Source organism: Parambassis ranga, chromosome 20 (assembly GCF_900634625.1).
Source record: "Parambassis ranga chromosome 20, fParRan2.1, whole genome shotgun sequence".
NCBI lineage: Eukaryota > Metazoa > Chordata > Actinopteri > Ambassidae > Parambassis > Parambassis ranga.
In genome coordinates this window covers 2084245-2106789 of record NC_041040.1, presented here as the reverse complement: position 1 = coordinate 2106789, position 22545 = coordinate 2084245, and the positions used below count along the sequence as shown (strand labels likewise).

General features: G+C 44.7%; 1 protein-coding gene across 11 annotated transcripts in view; it reads left to right on the top strand.

Annotated features, from left to right (window-relative positions):
* The window catches only part of svila (supervillin a), a 54129-nt gene that overhangs the window by 10976 nt on the left and 20608 nt on the right, over positions 1-22545 (top strand). For 6 of the 11 annotated variants that reach the window (XM_028432532.1, XM_028432529.1, XM_028432533.1 and 3 more), the window contains exons 1-9: positions 9071-9836; positions 13908-13971; positions 15574-15665; positions 16465-16528; positions 16622-16764; positions 16841-17570; positions 19957-20040; positions 20921-21754; positions 22140-22307. In XM_028432532.1, the coding sequence (XP_028288333.1) occupies positions 9779-9836; positions 13908-13971; positions 15574-15665; positions 16465-16528; positions 16622-16764; positions 16841-17570; positions 19957-20040; positions 20921-21754; positions 22140-22307 (2237 nt within the window). In that variant the 5' untranslated portion in view covers positions 9071-9778. Of the gene's footprint in view, positions 1-1601; positions 1730-9070; positions 9837-13907; positions 13972-15573; positions 15666-16464; positions 16529-16621; positions 16765-16840; positions 17571-19956; positions 20041-20920; positions 21755-22139; positions 22308-22545 lie in introns of those variants that run through there. The other 5 variants (XM_028432536.1, XM_028432535.1, XM_028432531.1 and 2 more) reach the window with 5 other exon arrangements.

The following is a 22545-nucleotide window of genomic DNA, read 5'->3' as shown; positions in this document are numbered from 1 at the left end:
GTTACACAGAATATTCCTTCTAACCAGAAGCTGCTGAGTTTGTCTGCATGGCTGACCTTCATCAAAGCACACAGGGGTTTAATAGTGCACATATTTCCAGTTTTTCTGCATTATTGTGGTCTATCTGCAACTGTTTATGGAAAAACAGGAGTTGCGTTCTCTTGCCCTGGCTCTTTTGTGCTGACAGTTCAGTGTGGTCGGGGCATGTTACCAATTAACATTGAGCTCTGGCTTAACAAGGAGCTAAATTGAAATCACATTTGCTGACATCTCTCTGCTGGCTGTGGAAGAACTAATGTTTCTCCTCTGCTAATTAGTTGAACCCCATTGCGTTCAAAGTGCAGTGTTGCACAAAGCTTGGCTCTGTGCCCGCCAGCTGAAACAATCATGAATCAGGTTTAGGCTTCACCTTTTCACACAGCCATAAACCAATCAGCAGCTGCTACAGCTTGAGGAATGAGGTGACGTTAAGGATTAAAACATTAAAGTTAGTGAGGCCAGGGCTTACTTTGTAGTTGTACCATGTCGTCACCACTAGATGGTGCTGTTTGCTGCTTCTCCATCCACGTCCTCCATGTGACTGGCTGTGTCCCAGTGACCTCTGCTTTCCCCAGTCTGTCCTTCTGTTCAGTGGCCAGCTGAACCAGAACCACATTCTTATCTTTGGGTCTTTGTGTTTGATTCCTTTCCTTCCCCTCCATCTGTCCTGTGTTGTGAGTCACTGTGCTTTTGAACTTCAAAGTGTTGGATCAATATGATAAATGAGAGGTTTGAGATGTTTGGATGTCCACTCTGAGCTGAGCCCATACCCTCCAGTGCTCACTGAGCCTGCGTTGTATTGTCGTTGTTAATATTTGCAGGGACTCTTAATTTAACCTTGACTTGTGTTTTAAAATGTCAACAAAACACTTCCTGTATCTAACCAGTGACTTGATGATGCATGTTCAGTTCTTTGTTTTTATTGAGGTATTTTGGGCTTTTTTAGTTAGTGGAGAGACACAGAAAGTGATAGTTCAGCAAAGGGTAGCCCCAGTTTGTGGGTGTCTGCTCTACCAAATGAGCTATTTGGGTGCTTGAAGACTTTTTTGTAATATGAAATTGCATATAATATGCACCCTGAGGCATAGGCAGACTATACATGACTTGCAAGGGAGTTCTGGTTTGGCAAACCTGGTGTGAAATGACACAAAAACCCAAAGCTATATATTTTTTTAAAGAATTAGTGGATTACTTATGATGCTTAACAGCTTATGTCTAAACATTATTAGTTGTAGAGGTTAGGTTCCTTCAGAAGTTTCACATCTCCAGCTACAAGCGTGTAAGAGATCGTTTGTCATTAATAGGCACTATACAGCCTGTGATATGCAATGAAACACAGAAAATAAGTATAATGGTCAACTGGTTGGTCTCATGACTTCCACTTGTCACTTTCATCATTTGATTGATCTGGCCTGGCGCTGATAGAGTGGGAAAGCACCGTTCTAAATTTGACACCCACCCACCCCTGGAGTTCATGCCTGCCTCCCTGCTGCACACCAAGCCACAACACATGCGCCCCTAAAAGAGGTGGGTGGGGGGTGGCAGGGTCTGTGGACCTGTCAGGCTATCTTTGTGTCCCAGTAGTCGTGTCCCACAAGCCTCCAGTGCTCTGACCTTCCACAGGACTGTAGAACAAACCAGTAAAAAACCTGGAAAGACTTGTTTAAAAACCTCTGAGAACATTATTAAGGTATGTGACTCTTATTTGTTGACCTTTATACATGTCCCTCTCATTGTGTTGCATTAGATCTGTTTGTGTTACAATAACTTATACTCAGTTGAGTCGTTTACATTGAACCGGCTGGTTCAGTGGAGTTTCTGATGAGACTTCCAATTTCTCTTTCTTCCTTTCTTCTCTTTCTTCCTGTGACATGATCATCACATTTATATTTACTGAAATTTTTATGGAAAAGTTGCGACTGTAAGTGATTCAGTGTGTTCATCCATATGTGCATGAGTCAGTGAAATGAATTGTGTAAGATAGAGTTGGATTTTTGGGGCCCTGCAGATCTCCTCCCTGTGTAATTGATTCGGCTGTGATTGACTGTTTGGGGAGACAGTTGTTCATTGTGCTGCACCTGCTCTTGCTCTGTCAGGACACTCAGACAGAAATAGAGCGCTGCCTAACACGGCAACGTGCACGGACACGCACCAAACATTTTAAACAAGTTTTTCCATTTATGCAAACCTCATCTTTCACTGCAGTGATTTTCTCTACAAACTGCAGTCAAGACGTGTGTTGTACAAAGTTTTGTATGATCATCAGGAAAAAATACAACAAAACAACAAGTAATTCTGACATTTAATGGTTTGAAGTGACTCAGGATTCACACAGGCCTGTACAGTCTACATCATTTAATCCTGCAGCCCTGAGCAATGGGTTTATTTTTAAACACTGCTCCAAATATACACAAGCCCTAGTTCACAGTCACTTAATTGGCTGAGGTCTGATCTGATTTCCGGCGGTGACAGAGGAGGTGAAGTAGAGCAGTGATGTTGTGACGGTCTTCTGTTACACATTGTCAGTGGTTGACTGTGTCACTGTCACTTTTCTCAGCTGGCGTGATGGCTGAGATCCAGAGCAGTGACTCCGGGAAGTGTCTGTGTCATAGTATTGATGTAGCTGTACAGGCCATCATGTGGAAATGTGTTCCGTTTCCTTTCAGGGAGCCTTTGATGGCTGATTCACCTGTCAGGGTGGGTAGTGAACTCATGCCAGTTTATCCGGAGCGGCTGTATCAAAGGACACAGCGAGTCAGACCCACAGCACTGAGACAACAGCCTGAACTGTATGTGGATTATTGTCTCTCTGACATAACATGCCTCATGCTGCTGTTCAGAGACTTATTTTAGCCTGCACGTCCTCTTTTGTCTTTTTATACTATATCCAGGCTGTCACAATGATGCGACCTCCTTTGTCTGTGGGAAGTGTATCCTTACATGCCAAACTTCAATTATTTAACAGTGTTTCTAACAGTTGAAGCATGGTATTTTAAATGTGTTGCCCTCTGTCCTTTCGTGGATATGTTTCTTTGGAAGCAGTATTCATTACACTTTGTCCACTTGGGGGCAGCGAAACAAGCTGTAAACACAACATTAACCCTATAAACCTCAGGCTGTTAAAGTTCATGTGTTGGAAAACATTTAGCCAGCGAGGAACATCCACGATATGAGGTTCTTATTCTGGCTATTGTACCACTGGTATTCACTCTCTCTTTACCACTTTATTTTGTTATTACATTTTTGGAAGTTTGGGCCGAAACAAACTGCTGAAAGAGGCTAAAATGACGTGTACAGCCAAGGCTAACTGCAGAGTTTGGTAACAATTCTCTGTTGCGTAGCACACAGTCTTAATGGGCCTGTTTAGGTTATATTGAATACGATAAAGGAGCGGTGGCGCAGGACCTGTTGCTTCAGGCTTCATGTAAAGGAAGCTTGCAGGAAGCTTATTAGTTGTGGGTGCCTCACGTGGTGGGTTTTAAGTGCATATTTACTCCTCCTTGGTGGCTTTTCTTTTATTTTAAACCCAGCATCCCCAGGTTTAAAATCTAATTAGTGGTGCTTTATGAGGAGGAGCCACTAATAGCATGTGTCGGACTTTGAGCTGGGGTCTCTGCCCTCGGTGTTGACTTCACACTTGAGCTTGGACCTGAGTGGTGGCAGCCGCTGCAGTGGTCATTGTTGTTGTTTTAAAGCAATGTTTGGACCTCAGAATGTCCTGTACTCTGCACAACGACATTTGCAGCTCAGAGTTAATGTGCAGCATGGAACATCAGTGTTTGGTTTAGTAAATGAAAAGTAGCTGTGAGAGAGAACAGATCAGCTCATTGGGACCGTACTGCCAGTTCTGTGTTAAAACTCATACAACCTTGGACAAGACCTTCCTGTGGAAAAATAGGAATCATCATGTTTTAGATACTCAAAGGAAAAAAATTAAAAATCTGAGGAGAAAGAACGCAGATAAGTGATCATGTCCCCCCCTTTGGTTATTATTATTATAATACCAGAGCTTTCTGTTTTGGTACACATGCTCTTAACAAAGTGAGCATAGGATATTCATTTTATATTATAGCATTAGTATAGAGAGACCTAGAGATCTATGAGGATTGATTGTAGCCTTTTCCAAGTGGTCATTCAACTAACCTCAGTATTTGGGCTTTGGTGTTGATTTTTGTTTGTCAGTCATGGATGATTAACTGATCATCCATGGATAAGTGCCTGTGCCATCCATAATGTTCATCCGAACGTAGCTTAGCATAGTTCATCGAGTTCCCATCTTCTTCTCAGGAAATAGATGCATCCTGCCAGGCAGCGATCATTGCAGCCACGTTTGGTTCTGTTCACCAAAAGCCGCTCAGCTGGCTCACCTCGCACTGTGTCGACTCTGGAGGGAAATGAGAGACACAAGCTTTCCACCAGTGTCTCTCCATCCTCTTTAACTGTTCCCCTCCTCCAGGATGACAGTTCTTGGGAAGGTGTCCGTGGATTGAAATAAATTCTCTGGCAAGTGGGATTGATGAAGAATTCGGGTGCTGGAGCTCTCCTAACCAGATGTGCCGTCTTTATCACGCTGACGCACTCTGGTGTTTATTTAACTGTAGGAGGCTTAGTACTCTCTCTCTCTCTGTCTGTCTGTGCGTCCCGTGCATAGATGTCTCCCCAGAACTTGCACATTTAACATCACAGGTGCCCCACATGCCACAGCGGTCACATCATCGTTGAGAACAGATGGTGTTTCTAATTAATCACAGCATACAATCATAACTTACATTTTAGTCACTTATTTTTTTTGTTGTAGTTTTTTTCAGTTCAGTTCAGTTGATAACTGGCTGGAGGTAGACAACGAGACTTAAAATATTTTCATCACAGCAACCTTTGAAGTTTAAAGCAGATATAAATGGCAGCAGCAAATGTCAGGTTTGGAGCTCTGCCTCCGGTTGCCAAATTTGGTGCCACCTCAGCCCACAAGCTTGAAGCCAAATTTAAGCTGCGTGATGGGCATCAAGGTACACATTACTGAAGTCTACTTAAGACCTCTTATCTGTTTTATTTTGGGAAAGCTGTGCTGAAGTGTTTGTGTTTTTCTGAGTGCGACTACTGTACAATTCTATTTGCAGTGTAAAGTTTCAAAGACTTGAGGCGGCTGTAGAAGGAGGTTGATAACGAGGTCTAAAACTGTTGTCTAGGAGTGCCTCTTGAAGCTTTAAGTCTGTTAGAGTTGACTTAAGATGCACAACAGAAGTCGGGAAACAGAAAGGTGCAGATGCATTATAATAAATAACTTATAGGGCCTTATAATGTAATTCACAGCAACATAATGAGTTTCATGTTCCACTAGACGGACGCTGGTAAAAATGAAAAAGGATTGATTTGTTTGGGGGTCCTCTTCTTACTCAACAAAAGAGAAGCTGCGACCTCAAACAGGCAAGTTCTTATCTTTTTAAGATGTCCAAAAAACAAGGGCAAAGGGCTTTTGGACCAGTTCAAGGTGCAATCCAAACATTTGGCTTGTTCTTACACCACACACTGCCTTGCCCGTGGTGTTCCCCATGGCTTAGTGCTTGGGCCCTTTCTCTTTACAGTATACACCACTACGTTAGTAGAGTTTGGTCATCACAGTTGGCTATCAAGTAGTTTTTTCTTTCACTTTCTGGCCTTTGCGTTCTCCTCTCCTCTGCCACATTAGGTAAGTGCTGTTCAAACCAATTAGTGTCTAATGTCCAGACATAACAAACCCCAAAACCAAGTTCAGAAAGGAAGAACTCCTTATTGAGATCCAGAATTATCACTGACGTGTTGCAGAAATATTTTCTTTCTTAACATACGCTCTGAAGGTCAAAGGGCACACAGAAGAATCTGTTTGCTTCATATTGAAATCCCATCATGCCTAGTAGAAGACATCAAACAACATTGCAAATGGAGTTTTAGCTTCATCCTCCCTTCCTCCCACTCCTTTATGTGTGCATATGAATATCTTTACCTTTCATTCTCCCAACCCCCCAGTAAGAATTTATGACCTTACTGCAAAGGTTCAGGCTCTGTTATGTGTCTGCAGAGACGGCATGGCCATGTGCACTGGAACCCTGCGCCACTCTCTCGCCAGACAAAACGGATATGTTTCCTAGGGGACGCCATAAATCTGGACTTTATTTCTAGGAGGGCCGTGAAAGAGCCCAGAGCAGGAGATGAGTGTTGGAAATGTTCATTTCTCCACTTCTTCCTCCATGTCTTCTCTCTTCTGAAAGATTTTTCCAACCGTGAAGGTGATGCAGCCATCAAGCCTCCTCTCTCCTAGCAGGCCTTTCAGGATCTCTCTGCGCACCAGGGGTCATTCTCAGTGCAAACATGGACTGTCTGGAAGTGTTTATCTGATAATGACCCAGTGACTCTGTGCACATGTGAGCTTGTCCAGGTTGAAATAGCATCCCTCTTCAATGAGGAGCTGACTGAACATCTGGGGGGATGATTAGCTGGGGGGTGTGGCTCTTTTATTATGATATCAAACACAACCTGCCCCATGGTGCTGCTAAATTTAAAGGACCTAAAGTGTGTGTCTCACAGCGTTTGACATGTTAGCTTATCAATATATCCATCAAACAGCAGATGTGCATGCAGACTTAAACGTCCACAGTGCTTAAACGTGACGTCTGAATACCCTTCGGTAGTTCCCCTTCAACTGCTTTTCAGTGAAATTTCATTTATTTTTGTGACATCGTAATTACTTTTATCAGTTCAGCTGTTTTCAGCCATTTTTCTTGGCTTTGGATTACACAACTTAACTGACGACTTAACTACATACAGCGCTCAAACTGCTGCTTCAGCTACTTTTAATGCTTATACTGTAATTGCAGGTATAAATACCTTTTTGTAGTTTCATGATGTACGAATCCATTCATTTGTGGACCTTGTGGAAGTTTTAGAGACTGACAGTGACGGCCTCGGACTAACGGTGGATGCTTGTGTGTTTATGTATGAACATGAAGCCTCAAATGTCGGCACAAATTATTGTCAGTTGTCAGATTTAATAGAAGAACATTGGGACCATAGTGTTCTTCAAAGCTTGTGTGAGTTACTGGGGAACAGACACACATTTCCAGGGATGTATTGGTTTCATAGCATTGTTGAATGTTGTAATGTGGTGGCTTAAATTTCCATTCTTATTGTCTGTGCTGTCTTGCCTCTAACTGCTTTAGGTTGGTTTATAGCCAATGTGTTAGCATTTACTGAAGCAAACCTAAATCCATTCCCGCAGAGTTTCTGAGCAAATTACGGGAGGTTTGGTCCGGGTCTAAGATATGTCGAGTTTAAAGGATAACAAATGCTTAACAAAAAGTTTGATGACTCCTCTTTGCAGATAAGCTCTTTGGCTCTAATCCCTCCTAATGCAGCACTACACATGCTCACCTTCCTCATGGCTGCCACAGCATGATCATTATGATCACAAGGCTGAATTGATTGATTTTATTAGTGGGCTTCATCACTTGTATCACCTGTATCACAGCCTGAATAAATCCTGTGATCCACCACAAAGATTAAGAGAACTGGAGCAGTGTTGCATCACAGCAGCGACCTGTAAGGTCTTGCCCGTTCTTGGCAGTACAGAGTCATCGTTGCTAATAACAGGGTAGAAACTGTCGTGGTGGTTTTGTAGGACTGATGTCATACCTGAAGCAGATGAGTCTGAAAAACAAACATTACTTGCAGGTCAGACAGCCAGATGGCCGACGGAGGAAGGCATCCACAGACCTGTTTTAGCTGTGTCTCTATCGGTTGCTCTCTGAAGGTAAAAAAAACCTATTAAGGTTAGTCATGTGGAAGTGCAGGTAATGACCCGAATCAAATGTTTAAAGTGAAGTCACACAAAGGGGACCGCATGTATTGGCCTACTTCCTCTGGTAGGATCATCCCCTGGTAGGATTAAATAATCATCGATGGATGATTCATCATCATCAGAGGACTTCTGTAAATCATCAGCTGTCAGGAGCTGACAAATGATAGCCTGTGAAACTGTTAAGGTTGCTGGTGAAAAACAGTTTCAGGCTTTGCGTGCAGGTAGCATTCTTCTCATCCACTCAGCCTCTGTGTGAATTGGCAGGTTTGTGATGAATGTGTGCGGTGCGCTCTCATGCTGAGCCAGATGAGCTCATCTGGGAGAACGATCCAAACCTGCCACCTCTTAAGAAGAACACGCCCCTGTCAGTGGATCTCAACACACCTTCCTAGGCACATTTGTGATGGACAAATGTTATAAAGTGATACGCCTGAGATCCCTTAGTCCATCACCTTGGCTTAGAGTCATAAGAAGTTTAGAAGAGATCCATATATTCTAAACAAAGCCAGCAGGCTTTTTTTAGATGGCTATTCTTACCATCTGTAGCTACTGAATAGGAGAAGTGACAGATCTGCTTTATGTTGATGCTTGTGTGTTTGCTGGTGGTGACAGCGTTCGCTCTGTGTGCTGCACAGAGATAAGATACTGCTCGCTAGTTTCCCAACAGCATCTGAAAGGCAGGGTTGGGCCTCGTGCCAGCCTCACTGCAGTGCCCTCTCAGTACAATGATAAGAATGTCATTGCCGGTTGAGGTGTGTGCTTCTGTTTTTGGCAGTAAATGTATCTACATTCACACTCTACATCTGATTTTTAGTCTGTGTGGACACAAATCAGATCACCCAGTCCTGATTTGAATAAGATTTCAGGATGCGGTCCTGATTCTCGCATGGCAGTTGGATCTTATTGCCATGCAACCTGAATAAGAACTGACCTTAAACTAGCGAATGAGTTTGCCATGACACACAGTGTGTGTGTGTGTGTGTGTGTGCGCGCTGGGACATTTGATGAGTGTGTTAAAAGCAGGATTGTGAATCTGTCAATAAATCACCCTGTTTTTCTTCTAAGCTGTTCTAGGAAGAACCGAACTGTTAACGTAATGATACCATTACTCACAGCCGAGCTCACATTCTGTTTCCCTCGTTACTGTTTGCTGCCTCCCTCTGTCCTTCTCCTTTTAACTTCTCTGCTTCTTTCTTTCTTTCTTTCTGCCGTTCCCTTCTCTTCTTCCCATCCACACGCTGCTCCTTTTTATTTTGTCCCTGCTGAGAGATGACTGGAATTTCTCATCTCACTGAGAGGGTCATTTTAACTTTCTCATCTCGTTATTTCTCCTCCAAACACGGCACGCTTTCTCTGACGCTCTGCACCGGTTTTTCTTTGGCATCTGAATCACACGTGTGAGCCAAGAGAAGGCAGTGCTCTCGTGGGACACTCCTATCTATCTCACACACTCTGTTTTTTCACTGCTTCTGTGAAGCTCATTCTGATGCATGCACCGGGACACTTTGCTTCTTTTGCTAATGAGCTTAGCTCGTGCTGAGCAGCTTTCAGCCCTGCAGGTTGTCATAGTGGGCAGTGGTTAGCCCTTAGCGGTTAGCGAGAGAGAGAACCGGAGTGGAGGAGTGGGTCTGTGAAGAGGCAGCGCTGCAGCCATAGCTTCACCACTCCTCTGTTTGCCTACCAGGACCACCTCTGCTTGTGCCGGCACTGCGGCTGGGACGTCGGTACTCTCTCCCCTCCCTCCCTCCTCTGACTCTCTCTTACGCTACCTGACTCCTCTCTCTCTCCCTCTCCGTCTGTCCCGGAGCACTGACAAAGTGCTTTTGTAGCTGCATCACCTCTCAGGCAGCTGCCTGCCTCTTTTCTATTTCTTTCATTTCTTTTCTGTCTCACCGTTTTGTTGCCAAAATGTACCGGAACCCGTGGATTTCAAATTACCTGACTCATGTCAAGTTTTGCAGCCAAGGTAAGACCTGATACTGGGGGGGGAGGGGCTCTGCAGCTCTTGGGGCACTCAGCTGAGAGCTGTGGGACAGGTTACTCTCTGGTTATGGCTGTTAGGAATCTGAGCTGCTGGAAGTTGGCAGCCAACAAACTGCAGACTCCCTTCCTCTCTGCTCACTGTCCTGCTTTCCAGCCAGCTGTCCTTGCACTGCAGCTGTAGCCTCCAAGGACACTACGTAGTAGAGATAAGGGACTCTTAACACTGCAGGGGTCTGTTTTAGGAAGGAAGCTATTTCTAGGCCCCATAGATACTTGGACTCAGAATTTTGAATGTAGATCAATGTATTTTTGAGCTTTTTACCCCCTTGACAGTCGACTTATGCTTGAAATAAAGTATATTTATTGACTTCCCATCCTTATGAATCTCTTACCTTACTTTATCATCATAACTAAAACTCCAGCCCATCATTTCAAGGTCTGAGTTTTTCAGTAAAAAGTATTGATCAGTCAATAAAAAGTGCTGAAATACTCTGTACACTTTGTCATCTCATTTCAAAATTACTAACTACAGCTCTGCTGGACTTCTTGACCAATGATTGATGAATGATTTTTTGCTTTGTCATAATAGACTTTAGTTGCTCTCTTCTTTAAAAGAAACAATCATCAATCCCAAGCGGATAATAACGGTGCAGGATGTTTCTTTTTACACATTTGATAATATCATCTCGGTGCTGTCCATACAAAGCTCCCTGTTATTGAAAATCTATTAAATTTGTCGCCGCTTATGCCCATATAACATGCTTGTGATTCATTTGATGGTGATGGTGATGATGATGATGATGATGCCCTGCTGACTGGCCACACTGCTGCATGTGTGCTTCTCATTCCCACCCTTCTCTGTAATTCTTTCTGAGTGAGAGCTGAGCTCTGGCTTCTCCCAGCTCAGCTGGCTGGAATCTACAACAGGTGGTCCACAGTTTGAGGATTTTTTGTGTGCACAGAGGACTGGTTTTGGTGTGTGTGCATTGAAGCATGTTTGAAGGGTTTAAGTGCAGTGATGGATGTGTCAAAATAGCTACGGTACCTTCTGCCCCAGAATAGGCCATGGCTGCTTGTGTAGTGCTCATTATTGTTAAATGTCATTAGTGGTTAAGACATAATTGGCTTATTGTCACATCCTTTTGGTAATTCTACTGTTTGTAGCCATGGCGTCACCTAATTTCTGATTCCCCATCTGTTTTTTTTAATGCCTTACTCCATAAGCCTTTGTCAGTGAGGAGGCTTTAGTTACATCTCAGGTCTCCCAGCAGGCGGAGTAGGGGGGCAGTTGTTAAGTTGTTGGGGGATGTTAAGACTTGCACATGCAGTGTGATGTAATGTAGACTGTCTAAGAGTGACATACTTCCCTTTGGGCTTGCTGTAATCCCAGGAATTGAAGGTAATCCTGGACATATGCTCAGCCCCTGATGCCTGTTTTTGGTTACTACACTGTGTTTTTGTGAATTAAGACGTGGAGTAAGCATGATGCTGTTTAATTGACACTTGATCCCCTCCACGTATTTGTGGCATATTAAAACCTTTTGGGGTGACATGAGCCTCAGGCTAAGTTTATCAGAGCAGAGCATTCCCAAAGCTAGCTTAGCTTCTTGGTTTACAGACAGCATTACAGAGTCTTTGTGCCTCACACATTTGATACCATCACATAAAAGGGCTCTACCTGAAAGACACTCCACTGAATCATGAAATGATTTTTTTTTTTTATCCCCATGTTTTATCAGCGCCAAGCCGCCTTTTACAGTCTCATCAACACTCACGGGGCGCAGTGCTCAGGAATTCCTGGCACATTCCCTCCCGGCTATAGCAGCTTCACTGTTTCTGTAGATTACAGCTAGCATCAAAGGCTCTGCGACATCTGTGATCATTGTGCCGGTTTTTATGTCTGTGTCTGGAATGACGAATGTATTGAGGCTTTTGCCACACATGCCATGACATATAGACTGTATGAGGTGTTAAAGGAGTGCAGGTGTAGGATGTGGAGAACTATATGTTAGATCATCAGACAGCTGGCCCCAAGAGGGGCCTGTGTGTTTCCATTGTGGTAACATACCAACAATAAATCAATACCTCTCTGGCCCTAGTTTGCAGCACAATTAGCCAGTGACACCTGTATGTTTTTCTTTACTAGGTTGCTTTTGTTTTAGGAATATTACTGTTTATTAAATCTTGAAAAGGAGCCTCAAATTTTGGATTAAATCAGTTGGCGTTGAGCCCCATGTTTCAGTTTTTCTGCTACTTGGAGACACCTGTTATTTAGCAGGTGTTGTTTCTTCCCCAAACATCCCTTCAGAGCTCTTAAACCTGCACAAAGGTGTCAGCACTCCAAGCCAGTCTATAGGAAAACCAACTACAAGACCTCAGAAGCCACCATGATTCAGACTTGCTCCAGCGTGTCCTGCCGCTGGTTTGTCTTCTTGGCAGGCGCTCACCCTTGCTGGACCCAGGACACGCCACAAGCTTGGCCGTTTTGTATACATACCCCAGTACAGTGATTTGTTGAAGTCGATAATCAACCTCTCACTTACCATCCTAATGTTTCCCAGACTTTGACATTGATCAACAGTTATTCACTTCATCTGTGAGTGATCATAATATTTTGATTTTTTTTCTATAAACTATACGGCCGTGACATAATGCATCTACGCCAAGAGCATAAATGTAAAGTTTATAAATGTTCTCAGCTGACCTTGATGGTGTTTTGAAGCTCTCTGGATCCACACCAGGTTTCTTCTTGCAGATCCAGACCACATGCAGTGTAGATACGTTTTTGTTTATGTTACACACGGACAGGTATTTGAGATTTCTGCAAAAGTAATTCTCCCAGGAAAGGATGTGTGTGCTCAGGACTTGTTGGACTGTTGTTTTATACATTAGGATACTTGCTAGAATGGTGTCAACTTAATATTTGGATCATTGTCAAAAGAAAACAGTCGGCTCAAGTATCCAGGATTATCATTCAAGGCTCACAAAGAATGATTCCCCCCAGCTGAAACAATACACCACTACAACCACAAACCCTTTCCAAATAAGCCCCCTTTCTTCACAAATGATGTTTTGTGTGACTAGGAGGGATCAACCCAAACACTCTTAATAAGGACTAACGGATCTAAAATAAGGGGAAGTTAGGGGTTTGGGTGGAGGAGTAGGGGGTGTCACGTGGCCTTGAGGTGAACTCTTAAGAGAGAGGATGGAAGTGAGGCCACATGTTTGTCCCGAAATTGCGCGGCTCTGGCTGCTCAGAGGTCGGAGGGCAGCCAAAACCGCACGTTTGAGGTTTGGAGTGAATAAGTGAAGCAGGCAGACATTCCTTAAAGGGTTATTCCACAAAACTGCTCAAATTCCTCACAAGCCTCTTTATGATCCTGCATGTCTTCGGTCTTCGGTAATAAGGCGGTGGTTCTCTGCAGGCAGGTGTTTATGTCTTGTTTTGCCCTTGTTTATTGACTCGGGCCATTTTCCTAATAGATACCAGACTTTAATAAGTTCGACTGTTACCTTGTGTGTGTTCAATCAGTTTTTATCACAGTGTGTTTGTAAGATCTGCTGAAGATGAAGAGGAGAGCTTCTCTCCCTGTCTATCTGTTTTCATGGTGGGTGTAGAAGTGCCCCCCCAGCTGCAGTCCCAGCTGCACTGCACTGCAAACCTTGATGTGCGATGAGACTTGAAACAGCTCCTGTCCCAGGGTGTCACACCTCTATCAAACACTTGGAGCTATGACCTCAAACACAGCCCATAACCAGAGACACTCATGTGTCTGTTTTTCTGTAGCATAGGTGGCGATGTTGGTGCATGCGATACAGATCACTTACTGTTTGATTTGATTGATAGAGGCAGGCAGATTATTGTTTTCCACTTCATTTGTTTTCTGTCTGGAAGTCCACTTAATTAATGTGGTTTCTGTGCCAATGTGCTGCAGACACACTGGCTGCTTCACCTTAGAAGCCACACAGTGCATGTTTGGTTCTGCTTTTTAAACTGAAAGTAATGAATGATCAATGCAATATAATTTAATGTTCCTTTTTCTTCTGCCCACAGGACTTGGGAGTGAGACGCCCATTAAAATAAGCAATCCCAGATTGCTACAGAACAGAGCACTGAGGTAAGAAATGAAACAAATTGTCCCTCTTCAATGCACATTCTCAGTAAAGGGTGTAAGACCAGTCTAGTATTTTTCCCTGGGGTGATCATCAGCACCTTTTATGCTCATCAGACCCAGAATCCCTTTTAGTGTTGAGACATTAAGAACAGGTAACACAGATCCAAGTAGAGCGACCTTTCAGGTTTAGTTGGACAGAAATTGAGATATAAACGAAGAGATGATGGGATGCTGTGGCTTGAGCTGTGAGAGTGAAGTTACCCAAAGATATGAGGCGCTTATCGTGGCCACAACACATGGCAGACAAGTTTGTTCTAACTCTCCTGATGATTTGCTGGTGGTGATTTTAGCAGCATCTACAGATCTGTCCCAATCCTGCCTCATTTAAACCTTTCAGAAGCCCTTAGGGCGTATTATAGATATTAGGCCACATACTTTTCAGTCACTTCAATAAAAAAGTGGCTCTCAGAAGACTGAAAGGCGTCCTAAAGACGTGTATCGACGTCACTCGAGTTGAACACTGGACCATGCACTGTGAAAAGTTGACCTAAATCTGACATACACTGATATTTAAACGTGCTGTATGAGACCAGCCATGCCAGGTGCTAAAACACTGCAAAGAGAAGTCAGCACGAGTGGCTCAGGGAAGTTTATAGTCGGTAACCAGGTTTGGAAGAATGATTTCTCCCTCCGACTTCTGCTTTCTATTGTATATCTGTCTAAAGTTTGCAAACATTTAACCTGACCAGTGACTCCCTGTAACATTGATTGAGCACTTCCTCAGTCAGATCTGTTGTGTCAGATAGAGCTCAGTTTGCCGCTCAGCAGTGTGAACCCTGTCTGCTGCAACATTAGCAGGATCGCTCGGCATCATCCTCGTTTTGGCCGTGTGTCAAATACGCCACCAGACCTCCACATTAAGAGTCTAAGCAATTTCCTTTACGACACCGAGGACGTCGGGCACTGTGACACTCCAGCTGAGGGTGTGGTTCTAATGTGTGTAAAGATCACATGTTGAAAGGTATTTAGCCATATAAAAGGATCTGCTGTACGCCTCTGTGTATCGGTGTGTTCACAGCTCTGTGGTTGCTGGAAGGGACAGAACCCACCAAGTCATGTTTTCCCAGTTCTCCACCGTTTCCTCACATCAGGAATACACAGCCAGCTCTTTTATAGCTCTATTGCAACTTTGTGGTTTTGATTCCAGTCCATAAATGACTTCAATATGTCTCTAAAAGAAAAACATCGCTGCATATCTGTGTGAGGCAGAAGCTGATACAGGGTTCAAAATGTCTCATTATTTCTACATAAATATTTGAGGATTGACATTTTATGAAATTTATAGTCTGAAATCCAAATGTAATGTTTCAATGATTGCTTGTTTTTGTAGCTTCATCCATAATCCACTGGCTGGTTCTTGACTGCCATTCAAACGGATCCTGCCTCAAGCCATATTTTTAATGATTTGCATGGCCATTTGATCAAATTCACATTGATTCCTTGAGCCCCTTACAACTGCTTACTCTGTCTGTCTGTAAACAAATCCTGTTTCCCACAGCTCAGCTCTGTTTCAATAACATCGGGTATTTTTCCTGCACCCCTCAGCTTCCAGAAAGAATTCTCCTTCGACGAAAAAGACGACCCAGCCAAAAGCACCAAGGACATAGATGTTAGTCTGTTGGCCAATCTCCCCAAAGGTGAATATGCTTGTTTTTATTTACCTTGCTGAAAGTGATGCTCATAATGTCAACATTCCCAGGGTTTGTGACAGTTGTTGTGCAACAGCAGCCTTTTTTTTTGCCAGGTGGATTCATGTCAAAATTGTCTGAAACCAGTTTTCCTAGAAACCACACCAGAGTGTGGCTGCGCTGTTATTTTCTCAGCAGACTCCATTTGAGTTGAAATGTAGCTCCAATAAAGACGTCTGGTCCTGTAGAGGTTTGTGGCTCTGTCCCGTCTACGATGGTTTGAAGAGCTGATGAAGGCCGCTTTTACGAGCTGTGACTTGGGCAGTAATAAAGAACAGTTTGTGGAGGTGACGCAGTAATGCAGAGCAGTTGTTGGGTAACGCTGGGTTTTAAATGGTGGGATGTTGTAGGAGATAAGCCCAGATGAACAGAGTGATGCATGTCCTGCAGCTGCACTAAGGGGTTTCTTTGTGATACCTCAACATTTTCTTGCAAAAACTCTGGAATTTAAAAGGCAAATGGCTGAATTCAAATGTATTTTTGTGATTATCCTTGGTCCAACTCTACAAGAAGACTTCGCCCTGATTGAATCATGTGATCCAGTAGCTAAAATACCCATTAAAATTCATTTTAGTGTAATAAACCAAAACATTCTTTTAATGTTTTCTTCAGATTTCTTCTGTAAAAAAACTTCCTTTATCCTGTTTTCTGTCTATTTGATGACTCAAAATCAGCACATCATCATCAAGATACCTCACTTGCTGTGTCCCTTTTGAGTAAATATATTTTTCTGTTTTTCATTCCTAAGTCTCTGAATTGAGGAAACGATTTGAAGGCATCACCACAAGCGCGAGTGACTGGGAAATGAACAGGTGAGACGATGATACTTCTAATAATGATAACACTGAGTAAGGTAATAACATGTTATTAAAGATGAGTCCTCCTTCCTTCCTGTCCTTATGTAGGAAGGAGAGAATCGCACGGCGGCTGGAGGGCATTGAGGCGGAGGTGCATCCATCTCTGCTTCCCAGCTTGGTGGCCAATCGTCTTCTGGAAGAGGACACGCCACGATACACCCGGGCCTCTGACCCTTGTGAGCCCTGTGCTGGTAGGACAAAGTAGTACCCTGGCAGATTGGTTGTCTCTTTCCACACTCTTGTACAATGTGTACATTCTCTGTCAAGTTACAGTTCAGCGGTACAGCATGGAGGGGTTTGATAGTCCAGAAATGCAGCTTAAGGCTCCAGAGCGACAGTCCAGGGCTCGCAGCAGGCCTGAACACCAGTCCTCCACCTATACAGAGCCAGTCCACAGTTCTGGTTCTACTACCGGCGGCCCAGAGCTGGAGTCCAAGGCTGAACGCATCGCCCGTTACAAGGCGGAGCGGCGTCGCCAGCTCGCTGAACGCTACGGCATCTCTTTGGATCAGGAGCCAGACTTGGACTATCCCTCCCGCTACACTCGCACCCGCAAAGAGACAGACCCCACAGAGAGACGTAACAGGGGGGACTCAGTGGGGGAGGATAGCAGGGACATCACCTTAAGTGCTTACAGCAGCACCTCGGCCACAAGCCCGAGGGCAGCGTGCTCCGCACCACCACACAGCTACCCCGACCTGGGCTATGACGTTGGGCGGCACAGAGTGGACTCGTTCTCAGAGAGGGAGCGGCTGATGAACCTAGAGAATCAGCGCAGGGCTGCTCCTCCTGAGCCTCCGTCCTCTTCCTCATACATGGACGTGACGTCATTGTCCTCCTCTGCCAGGGTGCCTGCTAAGGACTACACAGTCACAGGGATGCCACCCAGCTCGCCCAAGCTGAGCCGGCACCCCTCCCAGTCCTCACCGAAACATGGGGTGTCTCCTGGAGATCTGTTCATCGAGCAGCAGGCCCACAACATTCTCAGCAGACAAGGGTGAGTGCTTCAACACTGTGATCCCTTTGTATCCCCAAATGTTTTGTCTTTACAGTAAAAGCTTCTTCTTCTGTATGTGATAGAAGTTTTTCTGTGTATATAGCCGCCTCTTCTGCTTCCGATGTCTCATTAGCAGGACATTTCTGCTCAGTGGTCCCCGGTCTCTCTCCAAGTCTTCATACCCAGGGTTCCAGCCAGAACTCTGCTGTATCATTCTCTTTAATAGATAGACTTGCTGTGACAGCGTTATCCATCTGACTCTCTGTCCCTCCGTGTCTGTCTCTGTCCCTCTTTTTATTCACACATGCCCAAGGTCATCCTCCTGGCAGGCATGTTGTTTCGTACCAGCAACCTGAGCCTATTCTGGAACAGACCCGCTCCTGCTGAGGCCTGAATTTATCTGAAATGTGTGTGTTGTATTTTGATTCCAAAGATTTCAGGTGGATCTGCTGAGAAAAGTGAATCGGTGTTCTTTTTTTAAATTCCCAGAGGAGCTTTTACTGGCAGGTTTTTGCAGTTTTGTTAGAGCTATTTCCGCGGCTGCTTGGATGAAGTCGACCTCTGGCTCTGCAGCTAATCCTGCATTCTTAAAGAGAGTTGCTCCTCCTGGAAAATATCTTGAATAATTTAGGAATGTAAATGCTGTTTGTACATTTTTTTAAAAAAAAGGCTTGTTTACTTTAAAGCATTAGCTCCTGTTTGATGCTCGCAGCACTTTCCTCTGCAGGGTTTTATGACCCAGATAATTATAAATCAAAGTCTTCATCAGGAGCCCCCTGTGGTTCAGTCTGATTAAACTTCCTGTATCTGCAAGGGACTTCATGTGATCTGAATTTTATCAACTGCCCTGCTTTCATACAGTTTCAAAATTTGACCAGTGGATTGAAAAACTGAATGCCTATGCAGGCATTTTTTATGACCCCATCTAGTAGGGTCTGTCAGTACCTACCGATGTTAAAAACTCATATGAAGAACTTCTGCAGCATAGTATGACGGCAAGATGTATCTGACCAAGCATGACAGGTTGGGAGTAAAAAGGGGCTGAAACCTGACTAATCCTTTAGTCAATACTGCCCGCTGGGACTTGATAGGTTAGACTAAAAAGGCTCTTCTGTAGTCTGGCCATGTTGTTCTGGTTGTAGCAGCAGAGAGGAGACGTTTACTACCCCCAAGGTGAAGCATCTAAAATGGATCAGCCTCTTGCTGCTGCAGAGAAAATGTACTAAGGAGTGTTTTGGCTCCATTACTGATGGATCAGATGGAATCAGCATGTAGACCTCTATATCTCTCCTTTCTTCACTTCATATTAGACAACCCTGCTGGCCCAGCCCAGCCCAGCCCAGCCCAACCCAAATCCTGACCAGGCTGTAGCCCTGCAGTCTGCCATTGCTCACCAACACACGAGGATGCATTCCTTGACCTTACACCCGGACAGGCCTTCACTCCCTATACCCCCCGTTCTGCCTGGTCTCTTTCTCAGGTTTCAAAACTTGGCCTGGGGTGTGGTGCAGGGAGTGTGTTGTGTTACTGGGTGGCTCAGTGTGACTCCACAGTCACATCTCTGACCCACAGCTGGCTTTGATTATTGAAGCCTGAGGAGACTGAAACCTCAGGGTCTGATATGAAGAGCTACATTTTAGGATTTTAGAACAAAGGTCACATGTATAAACCTTGATCTGACCTTCAGTTTCACAAAACTTTTAAAAATGATCATTGAATATTTGCTCACATTTGATGTTCCAAACATGCAATGATCATTATAAACACTTTACAGTGTTTTTTCTGGGCTTTTGATAGTTTAATGTAATAGAGTGCTTACCCAGTCAGAGGTATGTAAGATGCAGCACATGTCAGACTGGCAGCCACTTGTGTGGTATGTGTCTTCTCTGTCTGTTGGACCCGCCCATTCCTCAGTGATCTGACATACCTCCTGAACACAGCTGAGGCTCAGCTTGTGCACACATATCAGATGTGTCTTTGCTTCTTGTTGTGATAGACTTAAGGTTGGAAGTCCTGTGTGGCTCTCGTGGAGAGAGATTTGCTGATTTTATTAAGTCCTCTCTTCAGATACAGTGATGCATCAATAACATAAGACTGTGGCCATTACTCCTACTTTAATGAAAAAGGGATTTATTATTCATATTTTATTCTGAGTAATGCCTCTTCCATAACAATAGCTACAGTGAAATATCTCCCTGCTGAGTTGAACTTGAACTTTCCTTATCCTGCTGCAGGCCGAGCTCGTTCTCACTGCGGTCAGGCTCAATATAAAGTCAGCGGTGTGTGTAATGTACTTATGTGTTTGTGTGTGTGCGCTCGGAGAACATAGCCGATTGTGGACTATTACCCAGCCATTCACTCACTCACGTGTTTCCCACTGGTGCAGTGCGAGGGCGAAACTTAGCACTGATTGGTTCCTCCAGACTGACGCTGAGGGCGACACCCACTCCCTCATCAACTGGCCGTCAAGGTACACCCAGGCGGGCCGTGGCTCACCCCTACTGTCACTTACTGTGTTCCCATTCAGCTGGACCTAACCAAAACCCACCAACCCCCTTATGAGCAGTGCTGCTTCATCATCTTCATCCTCACCTCCACCAGCTCCAGTCCCTTTGGCTTCGAAAAATAACTTCCATCTTTTTTTTTGTTCTTGTTGTTGCTGTGTTCAGATTAATGTGAAAATCAGGATAACTGATGGTAGAGGATGCAGTGTTGATCAGTGATGAGTTCATCAAGAAGGTTTCCTGACTGAGGTTTGGAAACAGTTGAACATTTTACATAACATAATGCTGTCTTAGGTCTGACTGGAGCTCTGCTGCTAGTTTAAATTCACAACAATGGCCATTCCTTTGTTTTTCCACACCTTACTGTAGGAAAGCTGACATGTCCTAATCCAGTTTTAGATTTGGATGTTCATAATGGATAATAAAAGGCTGAAATAAGGACTGTAAATGTAGTCAAGGGCATCTGGCATGCAGAAATGAAAATTATCCTGTCGCATTTAGCACAAAAAAACAACCTAAAAACTGGGTCATTGCTAAGAAATCCCTTCTATTAACTCAATCTACTGCTGTGCTAATCTTTAGGAAAGGTTTGGTGAAAGCAGGTCTGCTGGACACACTGCAGTACTTCATTAAAAAGTACTGGTTCTATTCTCGGCCCCAACATCAAACAAGAGAAAGAATCCGCTCCTCCCTCCATGCTGAAAAGCTGTCATGTACACACATGATCAGAAAGATTAAAGGAGCAGAGTCCTTTGTGTGTCTGTTTGTAAACCAAATACAATAGTCGTCTTTTAGTGTGTCTATTCATGTGTCGTAAATGTTAACTGGTCCTTTGTCTCCCTGAAGAATCAGAGTTAGGGAGAGGCTTGCCAAAGAGGAGGCCCGTCAGAGAAGTCCAGAGTTGGGAAATGTTACAGAAGCTTTGGTGCACCGCAGACAGTTCCAGCACCAGCCGCAGACTTCTGCACGCTACCACTCAGATCCAGCCCAGCAGGTCTACTCCCACCACCACCACCACCAGCTGAATCCCCAAGCTCAGCAGGACCGCTCTGCTCTACAGGGAGGACAAGAGTCTGGCAGTTACCCCAGTTACCTGTCTATGGCCTCTGGTCCCACATCCAGAGCCACACAGCAGCAGGCCCAGGACAAAGACCCTGAGGAGTCAGAGGATGTGAAGACAGAGGGTCTCCTGAAGAGCAGGAAAGCTGTTCTCCCCTCAGAGATCAGACGCAGGGAGAGAAGCACCGAGGACCCTCGAAGAGGCAGCGGGGAGGAAGAGGTGAGGGAGGCTGAGGCAGAGGAACCTGCAAGAAGCGGACTGAGAGGCAGAACCAGGTGGGAGGAAGCAGAGCTGACCTCCCATCTGCAGGCAGCAGAGGGCAGACCCAGAGAGCGGGAGAATGCCTTTTATATACACAAAGGGCTGGCACCGTCTCTCATCCAGCCCAAAGTGGCACACACAGGCCCGGGAAGCTCCACCTCCAGCGCCGTGTTGAGCCGCTCGGCATGGAACGCTGGAGATCCACGAGGGCCCCGAAACCTGCAGACGCAGGACGCCCGAGAGGTCAGAGAGGGTGAGGGGGTCAGTAACGGAGAGGACAGTCGCGTGTCCGTGGCCCAGCTCAGACATTCGTACATGGAGAGCACCACCACCCCCCCAACCAGCCGCAGGAACGAGCTGTAGGTGGCAAAGTTTAACACTTTCACCAACGCTGCTGTGGGACTCACACTGACGCTTGTTACTTAACATCAGCCGGCTACTGAGCAACTAACATTATTAACATCAAAGCACAGTGAGGCCGTTCTAATCTTCAGAAGCAACACCTGATGCATTACACGGCTAATGATGAGCCTCCTGCAGGATGTGTCTCTGGCACTGTGATTTGATTGGTTTTATGCTTCAGTATCTGCATGGCCTTCCTCACATCATTAAAAAAAAAAAGAGGTGTGCTTGAATATTCAACACCTCTGCTTCTAAACATTTTCACTACTCGCCTCTCTCTATCTCTCCCTCACCATGCTGTGTTGTCTTTCCTTTCGGTTCTGTTGGTCCCTCTCCCTCCAGTGAGTTTGAGGGCGACGTGGCGCTCGCAGGCTACGAGGCCCCGTGGAGAGGGGAGAGGGACAGGGGGCGCAGGCCCCAGCAGTATATCTGTCCAGGGGAGAGTAGAAAGACCTCAGAGAGATTTAGGACGCAACCAATCACGTCTGCTGAACGCCAGGAGACTGATAGGTACTGCTCCGGATTCAAGAATGCATGGCAACGAGTGAAGAATGCTGGGAAATGTGCATATGATCATGCATGTGACAAAAATCATCAGTCCTACTTTTTTTATCTACAAAAAATGGATTATTGATCAAGTGTTTGCTTTCAATAATTCTGTTGTATAATCATGTTAATATCATGACCTGGATCCCACTCACACACTCTCACTCTAACAACATTAGCAAACGGGGAAGCTTGAAGGCCA